We start from the raw sequence: 18330 nt of genomic DNA on the forward strand, positions 1-18330 counted from the left end.
AGCACTTGCTAAAGAGAATGGCTTGAAACTGGTTGGCGTTGGTTGTTTCAAATGCTCTTAGATCAGCTACTTGTTTGATGCTGAACAGAAAATGTGCTTGTATGCCAGGGCAAAACATAAGCTAAATCATTTCTTCTTTGAAACTCTAAATCAAAAGTACGTCTATTGAGTAAATTAAGCACCTCTGAGCTGTAAGTAATGAGTTGACAATAACTGACCAAAGCAGTATCGAGCAGCGAGGCCTCAGTGAACTTGCTGACATTCAGATCAGGGTCTTATCAGTCCAATCCATGGAAAAAGGGATTTAATTGGCAAAGTTTGCTTCAAATAAACCTGTGCCTTGTGATAGCAACTCCTGAGCGTCACTTCCTCTGACAAAATCTAATTGTGTTGTGATTTAGGAGGAGATGCCGCGTCTGGCCACTCCTGCGTGACAGTGCCTCCTTAGTGGAGGTAACCGTTACTCAGGCCTGCCTAAAACTGTTTACACTCAGTGATCCATTCTGAGACATGCAAGGTCCCCTTGCCCTGTTAGCAAACACTGAGGATTTCATTATGTTTACTCTGTATATACAGGAGTCAGCTTAAATAAGACTTCCATGAACACGGGATCCCCAGAAAACTGATGGACTAGATTAGAATTTGGCCCACCACGTGGAACTCTTGGCATTTTGGACCATTTGGACCCACGCAAGGTTAATAAAACATAAATATTTACGTTGCTATGGGGTTCTTTGCTCCGCTCAGAGGCTAAGCATACAATCCGTGCTGAAGATTATGATACAACACAGATTTGTTGTAGCCATCAAAACATTCTCTGAGAAACAGCCTGGTGTTTGGTGGGTGTGTATTTGTGTATATGCAGCATATACAGTCTGTAATGTGTCTCCCACGAGGTTTTCGCAATATTGAGTGAATTTATTATCACTCTTATATCATAATAATAATGTTTGGGCTTTTTTTACAAGCCATTGTGGGGTTTTTTTTTTTAAATGTTTTTAATTGTTTTATATATTTTACAATCGTATTACTCTAAAAAACCAGACATCTATAAATGTGTTCGCTGAGTGCTGGAACTATTCAACGCTGGCCAGGTGTTCAGTTCCATGCATGTTATGGGAATGATCCAAGCAATTAACTGTAATCCATAACTTCTCCTTCTCGATGAGAATTTCATTTGATATTTGAAAACGTCCAGCGCACAGGCCTCAGTCTCTGCATCATAGTGACCTTCACTTGTTCCTCTGCATGTGTAGTCATTCATTTTTTTTATTTTATTTTATTTTTTCTCATTGCAAACCAAGAAACGCAGAGCGTCTAGCCTCAATCTCGGCCGTGAAGCTGCATTCCACAAATACCGAACTAGCGTCTACATCGCAGCCTCTCAGTCATGTGCCCCACGTAAGGCACCAGCACATGACTTCTTCCTGCCCCACTGACCATGAGGCTCCCGGGGTGTGTGTGTGTGTGTGTGTGTGTGTGTGTGCGGAGCAGTCTTACTTGACGCCCCTCAACGGCTTGATAGCTGCATCTGTTTTCAGATCAGCGAAGTAGCCTATAAAGTCCCGGCCCTGAGGTCACATGACTCGGTGGTGTCGTGCGGAGCTGCGGACTGTGCGGAAGGAAGCAGACGACGCGGCGGCGGCGGCGGCAGCGGCGGCAGGAGCGGGAGCGGGAGCAGGAGCGTCCAGGAGCCGCAGCCGGAGCTTTTCGGGAGCACGGACGCTGGACCGAGATGCCGGGATCCCCCGACGCAGGGAACGGGGCGTGAGTCGTTGCGACAGGACTGCGTGTTTGTTTCGTACACGGTCGGTCAGTACGCATGATGGGGGAAGTTAGGAGGTTCGGTGAGGGGAAGTAACGCAGGGCTCTAGGTAAAACGCGGGACGGAGTTTACGGATCGGATCAGCTTAGGATGACCCAAAAATAAAATAAAATAAAACAACATCACTTAGAAACAGCGGATCTCAAAGGATCAGCACTGGGTTTAGTTCAAGAGAATTTCACAACACGCTGGGTTCCAGCGCATTAATACGATCAGATGCATTTCTGCCTTTCCATGGAGGTGCAAGTAGAAAAAAAATATATATTTCTGTTTTCTAATAATCATCGTTTATGACCTTGCCAGTGGATCTTTCTGTAATGTAAATGAAAGTGCAAGGAACTCTGTACTATACCCAAAAGCCTCTATTTAGACATGTCAAGAGTAAAACTAAATAAAGGATATTAGATTTAGTATAGAGGCACCGGGCCCCAGTCACCCATTTATCAATAAATGAAGGCTGATCTCACCAGATCTAAGAAAAAGACCAGTGCCACTTAATCACTGCTCTTATAATATACCTCTTGAAGTGAAGTTGCGTATCTTGGACTCGTATCTTCTTTACTGTGTTTTTTTTTTATTTTTATTTTTTATCTGTGCTCTCATCAGAGGTTGTCATGGATAAAATATCAGCTGCTAGAGACTGTTTATTTTAGTTCAAAAGGTCATGGAGTGTGGGGGGGAAAAAGTTTCCCCCGGCTTTCAGGGGAGCCGAAAAGCCAGGGGCTGTTAAAAACTGTCTGGCTGTTTTTAAAAAAGACTGAAAATCAGATTGATGTTCGTACCTTTGAACTGCATGCCATGGTAAATGATCATGTTCTCTGATTTCTTTCAGATCAAATGGTGACACGTGTAGTTAATAAATGTTTATGTCTTCTTTATGTATTCTACAAAACTGCGTTTCACAGTTTCAATTCAAAATCCTCACTTCATGACAACGTTCTTAGTGTATGGTCATCGAAAATGAAATCCATCCATAGAAATTAAGTTTATGTTGGAATGTTAAAAAAGTAACTGGGATTATTTGAGTATTGAGTGCAACTTCAACATTTTATCACTAGTCCCATTTTATTTGATAGCGCTGCGGTTCCTCTCTGCCCCTCACACTCAAGATGTCAAACCCCTCTCCTTTTTGGATATGCCCCAGCTGTGAATAGTAACCTGTCAGACCTCTATACTTTACAAAATCCCTCCCCAGACTCTGTTAAGTCGTTTGTCTGAGTACCTTTAACCTTTTTCTTTATAGCATAAAGCATGTGGAGTGCTTGGAGTAAATAGGACACCCCAGTAAAGCAGGGACAGGTGTGCATCAGATGTCCAGATGAGGTGCTTGCTGATAGCCAGCGAGAGCGCCGAGGTCCTCTTCCACTGGACTGACCCAGAATTTCAGCAGAACATCCAGGAGCAGTATGGGGCGTCTCAAGAGGACGGCCAGGGGGTAAGAAGAAAATAACGTTCAACAGATGCTGCTGCATATGCTTTTTAACTGGCTTCCCGTAGCCGTTTCACACTTTTACTCTTTCCTTTCTTTGTTTTTCAGCTTCCAGCCTTCGAGGACAGCATCAGCACTCTGTTTGCTCCCATCATCATCTCCTGCAGCACCATGGTGGACAGGCTGGGTGACAGCTACACCTCCTTCACCACAGAAAACAACCACATCTACGTCCTACACCAGGTAGCGCCTGCCTCCCAAAATAAAGGCTCCCTTCAGCCCTGCACAAATCCCTAGATTAGCTCTCTCCGTGATGTAAAAAAAAATATTTTCCTGACACAAATCCATTTGAAAAAAAAATGGAAATGGATGTGATCTTTTTTTGGCCTTGTTTTGAAAAGCCCTAAGGTATAAAGCAGATTCCTGCATTCCTGGATTTCTCCTCGCCAACATTAATAGCACTGTATACCACCACTGTGTAGGCCTCTCTTACAGTGGAGCATCACGTTTGTCATGTGAGTCTCGGTAAGGAATAAAACCAGGCTTTGTCATCTAGCAGTGCATGATACTGTTTAGAGTCCATTCAGAATTAGAAGTAAATGTTTATTCCTTAGAGAACACAAAGGGCAGGACGGAGTTTAATACAACCATCCTCACTTCATTTCCCATTTCATTCACGTGCTCGGGGTCATGCATTTTGTTTCCTTCTTAGTTTGATGAGTGTCTCTACATTGCTGTGAATGGCGACGGCGAGGAGGGAGAGGACGATCTGAGGAGGAAGATCTACGTGATGAAGAAGATGATCGAGGTCCTGTTCGGCATGGTCACCCTCAGCAGTAACCTCATCAGGAAAGAGTGAGACATTTTGTGTGTTTCTCTCTTGGTACTCGGCAGTTTTGACGCGGCGTGTGGTTGATACATGGGCTTTGTTGTTTGTCACCAGATTGCGTCCTCAGGACACGGAGCAGAGAGCGAGGCTGTGGAAGCATCTCCAGAGCCTGCTGGAGACCTACAGCCACCTCCGAGAGAACGACCAGAGCTTCTTAGTGGAGGTGCAGCGCATAGCTCCTTTTATACAGCAGGCCTCACAACATGAATTTTATTTTTTTTGCAGGTCTGGCCGATTTTTGCTATAGATTCTGCAAACTTTTCCACTCACAAACTTGATTGTTGATACATGGGGACAGGACTATACCAAAGGCTTAAGCTTAATATCTTTGTCCCCAAAGGAGTCCGGCATGCAATAAAGCAAAGCCAGAGGTCTTAGGGAACTGTCAATGCATTATCATGGCGATTAATGCATAAAATAAATATTGATTAGGTGTTGTGCTTGTGTGCATGTGCAGTATGCATGCATGCTGTGGTAAAATATAACCTGACTGGAAGTGATTTGCGGTGGCATTTTCTGGCATCTGACGATTAGTATAAATTACATTATATACTGCACTATGTGTGTCTATGAATTATTGAATTATTTGTGTCTTTGTTTCCTTTCTCACAGTTTTTTGGCATTGGTAATGGTAATTTGTTTGTTTGTTTGTTTGTTTGTTTGTTTGTTCCTTCTTCTGAGTCACATTATTTGTTACTGAAACCCTGACCATCTTTGGTGCATTGCTACATCAGATGTTGGATATAAAAGTTTAACCACTAGATGGCAGAAACAGCCAGAAGCCAACAGTTTCTTAGTATTAGAAGGACTTGGGTGTTTATATTATTTTTTCTGCTCCCGATACCTTTTATTTATTTATTTATTTATTTATTTATTTATTAATACAAAATATGTGTGTTGAACTATGTATGTTAAAGGTCCATCATACATCTTTAATCTTGAGTGCTCAAGTAGAAATGACAAGCTCGTGGTTCAAGCCCTGTCTGTATAGCTGTCTGCTCAGCTATACAGACAGGGCACCAGGGGACCAGTTACAACTTAACTTCAAACAGTCCTCTTTCTCGGCAGAGACACTGGTCAATTCATAGTCTAAGACATTTGAAAAGCCGGTGCTCGACCCAGGACGGAAACGATGGTCATGATCACCCACGCTCTCGTGTCGTCACCCTCCCTCTCTCAGGCAGTGGAGAGGCTGATCCACCCCACGCTGTGCGAGCAGTGCATCGAGTTCCTGGAGCGCCGCTTGGTCCAGCAGCTCAACACCAGCGTGGAGAGAGCAGGAGAGGAGGTGTTGCATGCCTTCATCCTGGTTCACACCAAGCTGCTCGCCTTCTACTCCAGGTGTATACAGATTTTTCCATGAACCCTTCACCTTTATTCCAAAACTTGTGCTGTTTCTTAGTTATTTCATCTAAGTCTGCCATCGTCTTAATTTGTTGAAGATCTTTTTGATAAGGTAGGCCATTTCTTTGCTCTGTCCACTCATTCTAGCCGTAATGCGAGCACACTTGCCACCTCAGACCTGCTGGCCCTCATCATCATGGCACAGAATATGTATCCTAGCAACGTAGACCTGGATGATCCAGGTCCTGAGGTAGGAAATACTAACAGCCACTCACACAGCACCACCACGACACTTGGTCACCTCTTTTCTGCCTGTTTATTGTCTGTTTCTGTGCATGTTGTGTGTTTGTCTGTGCAGGACATTGAGAGTACGTCCGGTTCTGGTCCTGAAAGTTTTTACACCCCAGAGCCGTCCCCTACAGACAGAGACTCAAGCAGTTCAGGTGGGTTGTGTAGTAGCATCTATGTATTTGTATTTATTCAGTTATCATTTTCTCTAGATGTCATTTTTATTGAAAATACAGTCGAGAGGGAGAGAGACGTTATTATCCCAGAGGGAGATTTGTTTCCACAGCCAGTTCATATTCCACACAGCAACATACTGATATACAAAAAAAAAAAAAAAAAACACTTGGCACATCTACACACAAACAGTACATTCATGCCCCAGCCTGCATCCCAGCCCATACTTATATACATGTGTATGCACTCAAACAGAAGAGTCTGGATGAGTCTTTTCTCCATTTTAAAGTCCTGTATCTATGACCACATGACAGTAATGTGTGGACTGAGGGGGTGACCGGTGTCATTTGTGTGAGAGTATATGCTCCATCATTACAATCTTACAGTTTCCAAACAAAGCTATGTTGTGTATTTTTTTTGTGTCACCAGACAAGCCAGTGAGAGGAAGCACCCCTGTGTTTGAGTTTATGGACCCAGACGTCCAGGTGGGAGGATTTTTCATTGTCTATACCTAACAGATAATCCTGACTTCTGATATTCAATGCAAAAATAAATTGATCGTTTGATTGGAATGAGACCTCACAACTGGATCAAATAATAATGTCTTCAGATGGCAGAGGACAGCTTGCGGACTCTGGAAGTTCCTCCTCCAGACCCTTCAACCCCTCGCAGAGTCTTCTTAGAGATCTCAGGCAAAGATGGGCTATATCCCATGATGCCTCACTCCATGTACTGTCTGCCACTGTGGCCTGGCATCACACTAGTGCTGCTAACTAAGGTTAGTGGATGCTAACACACATTCATGTATGTACTGTATTTTCTTCCTCATTTTGCCTACGCGTGCACACAATTTCCTCTCTGTCTAAACCTGTTGCGGCCTTTGTGGCCAGTAGGGGGCACACTTGTGCGTTAATCTGGACTTATTTAAGTAACGACAATTTTTATACAGTGTATCTAAACACATCTTTGCCCTGTTGTTATTTATCTGTGTCAGATTCCCACCAATGCAGTTGCCATGTCCGTGTACAAGTTTTTGGAGACATTCGCTAAGCTGGAGAAGCGTTTAAGTGAAGGCCAAGAAGGTTCTGCTGCTACCAGAGGCCAGCTGAATATACACGACATCCGCAGCAAACTGGATAAATTCATTAAAGCCTTGGGGCCTAGTGAGTTACAGGTATGTGTTTTTGCAATTGGCTGTTTTTTTAAATGAGGCATTTGTATCTCAACAACACATGCCTACCTTCGTCAAATAACACCCTAAAATCATTATAAGTGGAATTCCCATGTAAAAAAACAACACTCTACTATAGCCTGTAATAAACTGACCTGTCAACCGTCCTTCAATCCTCCTTCGTTATTAAAGTATTATTAACAAACCATGAACCAGTTTATAGCTGAATGCATACAAATTCAGTGCCTGTATGTGCTGTGAGAAACTACAGTAAAAGTTGTCCAAACTGTGCTTCTTTTCCCTTGGCACACACTGAGTACCTTCCTTAAAAAAAAAAAGGGTTAAACTAAATTATAGTTATAAATTATCTTTTGTTGGAAGATTTGTTTTGTTACCACCATCTAAACTTAAAAGAATCGACTCATAGTCCAGTAAACGAGAAGCAGCTAATAGAAAAGTTACCTTAGCCAGAATGGTCAGTTCCTTGCGTATTATAGAAATATATGTGTTTTAATCATATGAAAATATTTTCACTTTTTTGACCTGGACAAATAAAAACAGTCTTTTTTGTTCTTTTATTTTTCATCCAGTCTGCACAGTTACAAAATGTCTGGACAGAGTTCAAGAACCGAGCCTTTGCCAGAGGAGGACCTGGGCTAACCAAAGAGTAAGTCTGCTACTGCCCTCTGCTGGCCAAAATGTATCACAGCAAAGCCGTTGGATGGTCCTTTGAATGATTACCTTCGTGTTTTTGGTTTAGTCTTATCCCGTGGTGTAAGAATATGAAGACCCAGCTGTGTGGCATATACCGACAGTGTTTTCTTATTGACTCTGGACCAGCCGACTTTCCTCGACGTCTCTCCCCGGGTCTGCAGGAACGAGCCCAGACCATGGTGCAGTGTGTATCAGTCAGCTGGACTTTTTTCTTTTTTTCTTTTTTTTTGCACTATCTTTGTTGTGAACTTATTTGCTACATTTTCAATACTAAATCAGTTTAGAAGTTTCTGAATCAGCTTTTAGTACGCACGCACACACCTGCAAGACAGTCCACAATGGCATCCCTTATTTTTCATGTCTTTATCTTCTTTCTCTCCCCGTCCTTTTCTTTGTCTCTGTCTTTCTGTCCCCCTCTCTGTCTCTCCCAGAGAGAAACTGATGGACTGGAAGGACTTCCTGTTGGTGAAAAGCAAGAGGAATATCACCATGGTGTCATATCCTGTCAGCAAAATAATTTGGCTCCATCAGATGCCATGTTGTGTCTGATCTCACTGCTTTCCACAAAACTAAATTTGCAATATTTCTTGAAGTGCACGCACGTTTTTAGGGCTCTTAACAACATGCACATGCCTACACACTGTTACCCTGAGCGTATTGATCTTGACCCAGTTAATCTCACTTACCTGGAGGATTTCCCAGGCCTCGTCCATTTTATCTGTGTGGACCGATCCACCGGGCAAATGATTGCGCCGTCGCTCAACATCACAGAACGCACCACGTCTGAGCTAGGGAAGGGGCCGGTGGCTCAGTTCATCAAAAGCAAGGTGTGCACATAGTGTGGCATTAAATTGCTGATTGACAGAAAAGACACCCGCTTCCAGTCTTTGTGCTAAGCTAAGATAACCGTGTCTTTGCTTCATATGTACCACACAGATTACCAAGAACTCACTTCAACAAAGGGAACAAGCATATTTTCAAAATTTTAACTACACCAATAGTTTTTGTTCATCCTTGTCTAAAATGAATTTCTCTTTGCTAATCTGTACTGAAGGTTTGGAGCCTGGTCAGCACAACGCGCCGCTTTCTCCGGAAGGGCTACTCCACTGTCACACTGCGCGATGGAGACTTCTACTTCTGCTACTTCCTCTGGTTTGAAAATGAAACGGTAAATTACTGGCACGTCATGTTTTTAGCATCCAGTAATAAAAAGAAATCGATTTTGTTATTGTGGAATTCCGTAAATTAAAAACACAGCATTGTATAATGTGTAAATCTGAACAAACAGGGCTACAAGTTAGAGGCAGGGGACATACCCATCCTACCTGATGACTCTGCCCCCATTGGGATGCTTGCCTGGGACTACTACAGGTAAACAGCTGTGCGTGACAGAAATAGATGTGATTAATCCAAAAGAGAGTGCTGCTGACTATACAAAGTACTGTGTCCAGCAGGAAGCTGCTGCGGTACTACAGTAAGAGTCACCAGGGTGAGGTGGTGAAGTGCTACGAGCTGCTGACAGTTCACCTGGGGGTCATCCCCACCGAGATCATCCTCCAGCACTGCAGACAGCTGGCAAGCAAACTGTGGGAGCCTTCGCGCAATCCGCTGCTGTAGACATACCCACACACTTGAACTGAGTCACAGTAGCCAAGGTACACATTACTGCATTATCACTGCCAAGAACAAGAAAAACATTCTCTCACCCTCTATATACACTCTGTCGGGTGCCCGTGTTCCATGTTTCTTGAATTTTCGTTGTGTAAAAGGTCATGTATCCTGTGATATTTTGACCTACAATTATTTATTGGAAGCACTTACGTTTATGATTAGCACAATTGGAACACCGTTGTGCGCTTATGCACTATTTTGTCTTGTAGGAAGTACATTGACAAGAACACTCCTCAATTTTTGTAGATTGTAATATATTCTTGAATACTCATTTATAACCTGTTTTACTATTTATAAGTAATACTGGAGATGGTTTCACTGTATCTTTTTTTTTTTGTTTTTGTTTTTTTTCCCCCCACTTTTTAAAAATTTGCAGCTGATTGATTTTTATAAATGCAGATACTGTCCATTTGTGTCTTTACTACTGCTAGTGTCATAACTTATACGAATGTAAACATGCAATAATATTAACTGTGTGGCTCCTTAATACAGATTCTTTTTTGTAAACAATAAATATCAGTAGTTTCATAATCACTTTTTTTATTGAGTCACTGGAAACAGAATTTCAATAGTACTGTTTGAACCATAGACCATTGTATTATTTTTACAAAATTTAGCCAATTGCTGAGCGTGCTCCTGTATGTGTCGACAAATTTTTCACCCATATGACAATAACTGTACTTGTAACAGTTGGTAATGTAATATGTTTATTGAATTTATATTAGATATACTTTGGTTAGTCTCTACAATCATGAGCTCGTCTAACCTTTTTTAGAGTTTAATTTTCCTCACTCATAGAGCATCCTCGGAGACTGAGTGTTTTTTAAAGGTCAGTCCGCGCTGTGTAGGATTCTTCCAACAGGGCACAGTTAAGGTGGACTCCATAGGGGTTCACAGGGACAGGGAAGAGTGTATGTAGAGTTCAATATAGTATCAGTCTCTGCACTGATGACTCACAGAGCTCCTGTGAGGTCGGTCACAGCTCCTGCAGCCACCAGGTCCCTCAAGAAGAGCTTCTCAGCATTGACATCATGCACCACCTGGATGATGATATTAAAATGAGCCATAAATGAATCACTGAGAAGAAAACGTGCACCACTTTTTTGGTAAGCGATGTAAACTTACTTGAGCCTTCATTGCATCCATGCGTATGGTCTCATAGTAGTGAAGCCTGGCCTCTGGGTGCTGCAGGTCGTACCCAAACCCTGCCAGGCTCACCTGGTCACACAGCTGCAAAGCCATCACCACAGCGCTGGCACCTAGTGTTGGCACCATCTACTTAGGAAGATAAAATACTCTTTGATCTATATCTCAAACCAGTATAAGCACTGACTACTCAGCAATATTTTGTTGTATAAGAAATATCCAACATAGCAGCAAAAATCCCTTAAGGGCAGTGGCTAATAAAATGAGCGTGCCAGCCTCTTGAACTGAAGGTTGTATTTTCTCATCTTTCACTCCCTTAATTCCACGTCTTATAGCAAAGTCAATACATTTCTCAGCCGGGCATATCTGTGTATTATTCAGGACAGGTTAGGCTACCCAGACACGCCGTTGTTCACATGCAGTGTTGTATGAAAGCATACGACAAAGCATGAGCAGAATATGCATGTGTATCACAACTTGCCAGAAGGGAATTAAATATAGGATATGCATGTTAGAACTCACATTTCCCTGTTTCAGAGCATATTTCTGTAAGACTTGTCCGGTCTTGTGAATAATCTCTGGGTGGAGGATCCTGAAGTTCTCTGGTCTTAGAGGAATATCATCCACCACCTCCCTCCAGAACCACATTTTGGACCAGAAGCTCTTGTAAAAAAAAACAACAACACGGGAGATGTCGAGCATGTGAGGCGGTGAGTGTGATGATGTGATAAGTAGTGTTGCTAGGACACTCGCGGCTTATGTAATACACCATATCGGCGTGCAATGGTTCGTGTGATGTAGGCTTACCAGAGGCTGTTTTGTGATGACAGAATTGAGCCAGTCCAGGTCCAGGCTCTTAAAGACCACCAGAGCAACTATGGTGGTCTTTTTGTACTCGTTTGCAGAGCGAGGTGCACCCTCTGGGTAAATCAGGCGGATGGTGGTGCGGGAACCAGCATCTCTCTCAAAGCCAGACACTGGAGCATTATTCAACCTGGTAAAAGAGACGAAAATGTATCGTGTTTTGTTAATGCACTGTATTTTCAAATTCCTTCCAGCTATTCTTCCAATTGTGTCTGTCTGACCCTGAAACACATACCTGATAATGATGTCATACTGATCTATATGAGATCCAAGATGGCTCCCTTGAAGAACCCCTCCATTGCCCACCACCATACATCGCCTGCAGCTGCCTTCTCTCCTCAGTGATGGAGGCAGCCCCGGCTCAGGCAGAGAGGCAAGAGCCAGGGCCAGGTGCTCCTCACTGCCCTGGAGCCCCAGAGGAGGGGACAGATCCAAGGGCACAGGCCTGTCCTGCTGCACAAACACAGGGATGTCTAGGAGGCCTGCGGAACGGGGCAGGGGCTTGAGGTGGTTCAGACACCAGCGAGGCTGACAGGGGCCTGACAGCAGGGTGCCTGACTGATTTAGTAAGACCTGAGAAGAGGTGCAAAAATAAAGAGGAACTTGGTAAGACTGAAGAAATCCTCCAAAGTGATTGCTAAGCTGTGTATCTGTACCAGATCTTTGGGATGTTGGTGGTCATTGCTGACTGTTGCCCCCTGATCCCAAGGGATATATGCCGGAATCAGAATGGCTGAGTAGCATCCGATCAGCAGCACCAGACTCAAGGCAAGGTTCTCCCTCCTGTACAGCAGAGAAAAAGCTGACAGAATTTGTTTCATGGCATTAAATAGCAAGTCCACAAAATAAATACAGTACCTGCAGTGATGTACCTGCTGAGGAAAAGTTCCCTGGAGTCAGTCTTTGTGACCACTCGCTGCCTGTGAAAGACAGGTGTTGGTATTACAGCCTCCACAGCCTCAGGCAGCAGTGGGGAGCCATCATCTGGATCCTCTAGCCTCAAGTGATTCAGCATCACCATGGCACCTGTACCTGTACCTGTACCACCTGAAACACACACGCAGTATTGAACCCACAGAAGTGATTATAAACTAAATCATTTTGTTACAAAAATGTCATGAGCTAATATTGCTTCTTTCTATAGTAAAGGCATAACATAAATGTATTTATAGAGCATAGTTAGAGTACCATGATGTCAACAAATACTGTCTTTTCAAATGGTTTCTATGCACTAAAGCATCAAAAGGAACATCATTTTGAGTAATATGAACAATATAACTCACAGCCAGCCCAGTAGAGATGTAAGCTGGTAGTTAACTGTCTGTTCGCCTGTGCTCCATGGCTGATGGGAGAGCAAGAAGAGACATGTCCTGTAGGGATAAAATGGCTGCGGCTGCTTCCTACCCAGCTGAACTCTGCCACCTCCCTTAATACCGCCGGTTAACCATTAACACCTCCCTCAGTCATACACTGACAGGAATGCCTGTGTGTGACCAACTGTCTGTATAAAAAAAAAAAAAAAAATGCCTTAAAAGAAAGCAAGAAAGGGGAAGTGTACAGAAAAGTGATTCAGTGCGAGAAAAACGCGATGAAGAAACACTGGATGACAACTTAAAATTTAGTATATATATTAACATATCTGTATATCTTGCATGTATGTGTGTATAGTTTGATATACCTATAAAATGGTTTACTTTAATAGGAAAATTGCCAAAGCAGAGTCTATCAAAGAGATATTTACAAGGTATAACTTGACCATAATGAAACCTCTAAAAATAACATAATCCCCCAAAACAGTGTGTTTATGAGGGTCGCACTCCTGTAACAGATACGTACACACTGTTGCAGCAACAAGTGTTAGTAAAACCAGAAGCTCGTGGAATGAATGCTCCCTCAGCTTGTGACCTGGATACGCAATAACTGAAGGGTTGGATGTACTTGCATATGAATGTGTGTGTGTGTGTGTGTGTGTGTGTGTGTGTGTGTGTGTGTGTGTGTGTGTGTGTGTGTGTGTGTGTGTGTGTGTGCGCGTACACGACAGAGAGGGAAAGACAGAAAGGGAGAGGGAGAGAGTAGAGCTGGCAGGTACTCACAAACGTACATGCTTACACACACCAAAGTGCACACACACCTGTTTGCTGGGGTAACACAATGTCCCACAATGAACCTGGTGATCCAGCCAGGAAGCCACTGGGCTCGCAGCACTTCTACATAAAGTGACGCGCAGTCATCTGCCGATTTATCCGCCACTTTACTTTTATTGTACTCCAGATCATTAGTAAATGTTAAAAAGATTTTAGCTGTTCAAACTTACTTTATTAGCCTTTTTTTTTTTGTATCTTTGTACACTTTAAGCAAACAGAGATGGAAGAGGTTGTGCAGTGGGCAGCCAGTGTGATGGACCATAAAGCTGGAGTAGAAAAGAAAGCTCAGGTAGGTGGGAGAAATACTAACGTGATGATTTTCTGCTTATATCACAGCATCCTACATCTAGTATGGCTTCTAGAATGATAACTACCAGTTACATGAAGACGAAATGCCTGTCAGCCTACTTACACATCCATTCGCAGATAGACTGGAAAACACATAGCAGCACGAATGCAAACCAATGACCACTGTGTCACTAGATATGAAATTGCTTGCAGCTGGATCGTGTTTTCCTCCGTCTTAACCTAATATGTTTTCCCCGAGTGGGGTTGCAGTTAACTTAACAGCGTTTCAGTGAATTCTTTCAAGGACTTTTTACTTGAACTTTAAAGGCTCCTGTGTGTCTGTCTGGCCATTTAAATACATTATTGTGAAATTTCTTTGAAAATATAATTACTTTGAAGTTATCTTCCAGGGTTCCTTAAATGAAAACATGTTAAAGAAATGTTTCTGACAATCAAAGGGGTTTTAATACGCAAGAAACAAAAGAGCCAACCAAAAAAGAACTTGTCATCAATAGAATAATTTAAAAATGTTATTTTACTTTTAAAATAAGTCAAAAGACATGTTCCTTTGAACACTGTCATTGATAAATCATGTTTTACATACATAATTTACACGAGAAGCAGTTTATCGGGAACATTACTTTTATTATGGCCAAGACTGGCTTGCACTATGCAGTGAATTTATTTTGACATTAACACTATCATTCCAGACTCTCAACAGCACTTAGCCTACTTGGCAGCTCTGCTTTACAAGCCGACAGTACCTTTCTCACCGAGCTTTTCTAATAGTGTTTTCTTCATTGTCATTGTTTCTGTCATTTTCAGGCGGAGGAGAGAGAGAGCAGCATTTCCTCAGAGATACACTGCAAGATTTTGGACCTGAGCGAAGGAGAAAATATCATAGCGCTGTGCAAAAGGAAAAAGAAGATCAGGAAAGCACACTCGTCCAGGTTGTCTGTGGAAATCCCTGTGGTGAGCTACGATTTTGAGAAACCTCCTTTTAATGTGCACAAGGAGACATAAAAATTGAATCTCTGTTCTTTTTTTCTGTCCCTCTGCGTGCGTGTTTCTGCATGGACAGATAGGACATGTGGATACTGCAGAATTCATGAATGCAGCCACTCAAGGCAAACTGAATGTGATAGACAAGTATCTGTCTGATGGTGGGAACCCTAATGTCCACGACGAGGTATGCTCTCCCTCTGAGCACAGACATACCACAACAAATAATTGCTACTTATAATATATTTACATTTTCCAGCTGAAGAGGACGGCCCTGCATCGTGCCTCCCTGAAAGGACACACCACAGTTGTCCAAAGTCTCTTAGAAAAAGGAGCCGATATCAACTTTAAAGATCGAGTAAGAGGCGCAGGCGCGTTGCTCGTTATCTTCACACACTAAAGCTCAACCTTCTAGTGACCTGAAGCCTGCACTACTAACAGGTTGGCGCCCTCCTACTGTGTTTCAGCTGGACGCCAGGGCCATACACTGGGCCTGCAGAGGGGGAAGCCTGGGGGTTGTCCAAGCCCTGAAGAGCCACGGGGCTGACCTGAACGTTAGAGATATGGTGAATTTGCATTTTATCTGTACTGAGACAAATGCTTCTGTCTCAGTGAAGATACTGTTATACTGATTTGCAGTTGGTCCTTTATATGTTTGTATGTGGATATGCATCCAAATAACACAGTCACAGTGTACGTCAATGTCCACACTGCAGTTGTACAGCACTCCACTGCATGTGGCCACAAGAACAGGCCACACCAACATTGTGGAGTACCTGCTGTCCTGGGGTGCCAAAATCAACTCCAGGGACAGGGTAGGAAGCTGGTCAACGGTGTTTCACTTCGGTGTTTCGTCATGTCGATAATTCATTTCTGTCACTGAGACATTTTTTTTACTCTCAGGAAGGGGACACAGCCCTGCACGACGCCGTGCTTCTCAACAGACACAAGATAGTGAGGCTGCTCATATTTTCAGGAGCTGACACAAAAATAAAAAATCATGTGAGTTGTTCTTCCAGTTGTGCATGTCTAGTCTAGTTTGAAGATTATTTTAAAGGAATAGTTTGACATTTTGGGGAAATACGCTTCTTACCTGTTTTTCCTAAGAATTATACCTGTACATTAAATATGATGCTACAGCCAACGAAGGCTCAGTAATAACACGTTATATCTCATTTTTGAATCTATACAAAAGCTAACAACTCACTGTTTTACAAGGATATGTTCCAGACTATTTCTTGGCAGTGCACTGTCTCTGCTAGCTGGCGACAACTGGTCCCAGCCAAGAAACAGTCCAACACATGACCCCACGAAAAAATGGCGAGAAAAATGTTGCTTTTACAGATTAAATAAACGAGTGAGTAGTTGAAAATTAATGAGCTTTTGAGCTGGTAGGTGGATTTTGTCACCTTTAGACAGAGCAAGGCTAGCTGTTTCTTCCCATTTCCACTCTTTATTCTAACATAAATTAAGCGATGGCATCCTGGTTCATCCACAGATCAATTCAAGCCCGGAACCTTTGTTGCATGTCCCCTCATTCTCCCACCTTGTTTTTCTACCTTCTCTACATTGTAAAATAAAGGGAAAATGCCCCCAGAATATATACATATATTATAATATTTTTTTTACATAAGAGAGATGAGCTGCTGCCTGCTGGCTGTAGCCTCATATTTAATGCATAGATAGGAGACTGCTATCAATCTTCTCATTTAACGTTCAACAAGAAATGAAGTGAATAAGCATATTTTCCAAAGCGTAAATTCTTCCTTTAAAGGATACTGGTTGATTGCTTAGTAGAGGCCAACATGCCGTGGCTCATATCTCAACCAGTAAATACATTCAATGTTACCCCAAGCTGATAAACTGACAGTATGAACTGTGTTGCAGGAGGGAGTGACAGCAGTGCAGCAGGTAAAACAATGGCAGTTTGACATCATTGAGACCCTGCTGAGGCTGGAGAAGCTGAGGGAGGTGGGTCTGGTGCGGCCTGAGGAGTGAATTGTGCAGCGCAAAAGCCGTACATGTACTCGTGCAGTATATTCTTTATAATGTCACTTGCTATGACTATCTGTCTCAGGTTCAAAGTGCATTCTGTAATTCCACTGTAGGGCTGTGTACGTCATATTTGAGTATATGCATTACCTTATGGGTATGATGCCATTTGATGTGTGCTCACCATCGAAATCTGCCTTTCCAAGCATGGCTGTTAACCTCTGAGATTAGTCTGTACTCTGAAAATAGAAAATGATCTGCTTATCTTAAAGAGATATAAGAATGAGGAAACAAAGCTGCATTTCTCAAACCTTGTGCTGAGCTTTGGCTTATTCGCTTCTAAAGAGGTTTATGATCTTAGGAGCACTTTCATGGATATTTCATATCTGATTTTTGATGCCTTTGGAAGTTGAATAATATTAATAGATGGTGTTGCACGGAAGCTGTGTTTGATTATACATCGTGAGGTCCTTGTTTTATCAAGGTGACAGACAAGGCCAGAGCACACAGCAGGACTGCGTTTGAGACGTCAGCTGACGATTGCAGAGATGGCTGGTATGCCCCCCGCTAAAGTCAGGGATTCAAGGGGAGCTCAGCAGAAATATTTTCCTTCTGTCATCAGTGGCTCAAATGTTCCTGAGGGAGGTTGGCCATTCACACTGTTGTGTGAGAACTAGTGTTCTCCTGCTTAAAATTATCGTTGTGTGTGTACAATTAATCCTTGTACATACAGCCATTCATTCTGTGAGCACATTTTGTTCAACAAATATTGTGCTGCTGCTGTATTTTCCATAATGTGAATGCAAAAAGCTGTTTGGTAAAAAATGCAGTTACAGTCGTCTGTTAAATACCAATGTGTTCATTGTAGACAACGCATCAGATACATTATCAGCCACGCACAATATTTCCTGTTCCCAGCAAGGCTGTGTAACTGTCAGGGACTTTAGTGGAGACACATGCCATGCACAATATGAGGTTATCCACACTACATGAAAGTGTTGTCATTTATTTTGTCAACCTGACCCTAAAAGTTGGTACTACAGTAATATTGTCATTGTAATATAATTCATGTATCAGAAAGGAAAACAGACCCCCTCCCCTTAAATCTGTTGGACTCATACATGTTTTACAGGTTTAGCTCTGTCGTTTGCGATTCCATGTGAACTTCAAGCAGTGTGCTGCTGTGCAGTTGCTGAGGGCTGGAGTGGCGTAGAATGAGAAGGGGGATGGGGAAACCGGAGGCTTGTGCTTCGTGCTGTGTAGCAGCCAAAAACCAGAGGAACCTGTTTATCCATGAAATGGTTAAACTCCCCCTTACAGCTGCAAATGTTGCAAATTTCAGCCTCTCTGTTAGAACATCAGAAATGGCTGTAATATCCTGTAGAAATA

The 18330-nt window shown here is 42.7% G+C and overlaps 3 protein-coding genes across 9 annotated transcripts; 2 read left to right on the top strand and 1 right to left on the bottom strand.

Annotated features, from left to right (window-relative positions):
* Positions 1–1645: 1645 nt before the first annotated feature.
* hps1 (HPS1 biogenesis of lysosomal organelles complex 3 subunit 1) lies at positions 1646–10033 on the top strand. Of its 5 annotated transcripts, none has more exons than XM_040139475.1 (18): positions 1646–1812; positions 3069–3260; positions 3363–3497; positions 3967–4109; positions 4198–4306; positions 5324–5484; positions 5635–5737; positions 5846–5930; positions 6379–6434; positions 6560–6727; positions 6944–7123; positions 7711–7787; positions 7881–8018; positions 8266–8331; positions 8517–8661; positions 8889–9002; positions 9123–9205; positions 9274–10033. In XM_040139475.1, exons 2-18 carry the CDS (start codon positions 3144–3146, stop codon positions 9449–9451), a joined length of 2058 nt encoding a protein of 685 aa, XP_039995409.1. In that variant the 5' UTR covers positions 1646–1812; positions 3069–3143; the 3' UTR covers positions 9452–10033. The 5 variants fall into 5 exon arrangements, with proteins under 5 accessions (XP_039995409.1, XP_039995408.1, XP_039995410.1 ...); XM_040139474.1 differs by having other exon boundaries at positions 1646–1767; XM_040139476.1 differs by having other exon boundaries at positions 1646–3260; positions 9286–10033.
* st3gal7 (ST3 beta-galactoside alpha-2,3-sialyltransferase 7) lies at positions 8079–14080 on the bottom strand. 3 transcript variants are annotated; one of them, XM_040139482.1, is made up of 10 exons: positions 13970–14080; positions 12799–12857; positions 12388–12562; positions 12172–12298; positions 11751–12088; positions 11459–11645; positions 11174–11314; positions 10631–10780; positions 10463–10545; positions 8079–8293 (listed from the first exon to the last, which is right to left on the bottom strand). In XM_040139482.1, the coding sequence occupies exons 3-10, from the start codon at positions 12534–12536 to the stop codon at positions 8137–8139; spliced, it is 1332 nt and encodes a 443-aa protein (XP_039995416.1). In that variant the 5' UTR covers positions 12537–12562; positions 12799–12857; positions 13970–14080; the 3' UTR covers positions 8079–8136. The 3 variants fall into 3 exon arrangements, with proteins under 3 accessions (XP_039995416.1, XP_039995415.1, XP_039995414.1); XM_040139481.1 differs by lacking the exon at positions 13970–14080 and adding an exon at positions 13647–13903; XM_040139480.1 differs by lacking the exon at positions 13970–14080 and adding an exon at positions 13352–13412 and having other exon boundaries at positions 12799–13016.
* On the top strand, positions 13880–17516 carry LOC120796689 (ankyrin repeat domain-containing protein 2). The gene is made up of 8 exons (XM_040139729.1): positions 13880–13948; positions 14773–14919; positions 15029–15136; positions 15209–15307; positions 15417–15515; positions 15666–15764; positions 15853–15951; positions 16837–17516. Exons 1-8 carry the CDS (start codon positions 13880–13882, stop codon positions 16945–16947), a joined length of 831 nt encoding a protein of 276 aa, XP_039995663.1. The 3' UTR covers positions 16948–17516.
* The last annotated feature ends 814 nt before the right edge of the window (positions 17517–18330 follow it).

This window comes from Xiphias gladius, chromosome 11, assembly GCF_016859285.1.
Source record: "Xiphias gladius isolate SHS-SW01 ecotype Sanya breed wild chromosome 11, ASM1685928v1, whole genome shotgun sequence".
In the NCBI taxonomy this organism is placed as follows: domain Eukaryota; kingdom Metazoa; phylum Chordata; class Actinopteri; order Istiophoriformes; family Xiphiidae; genus Xiphias; species Xiphias gladius.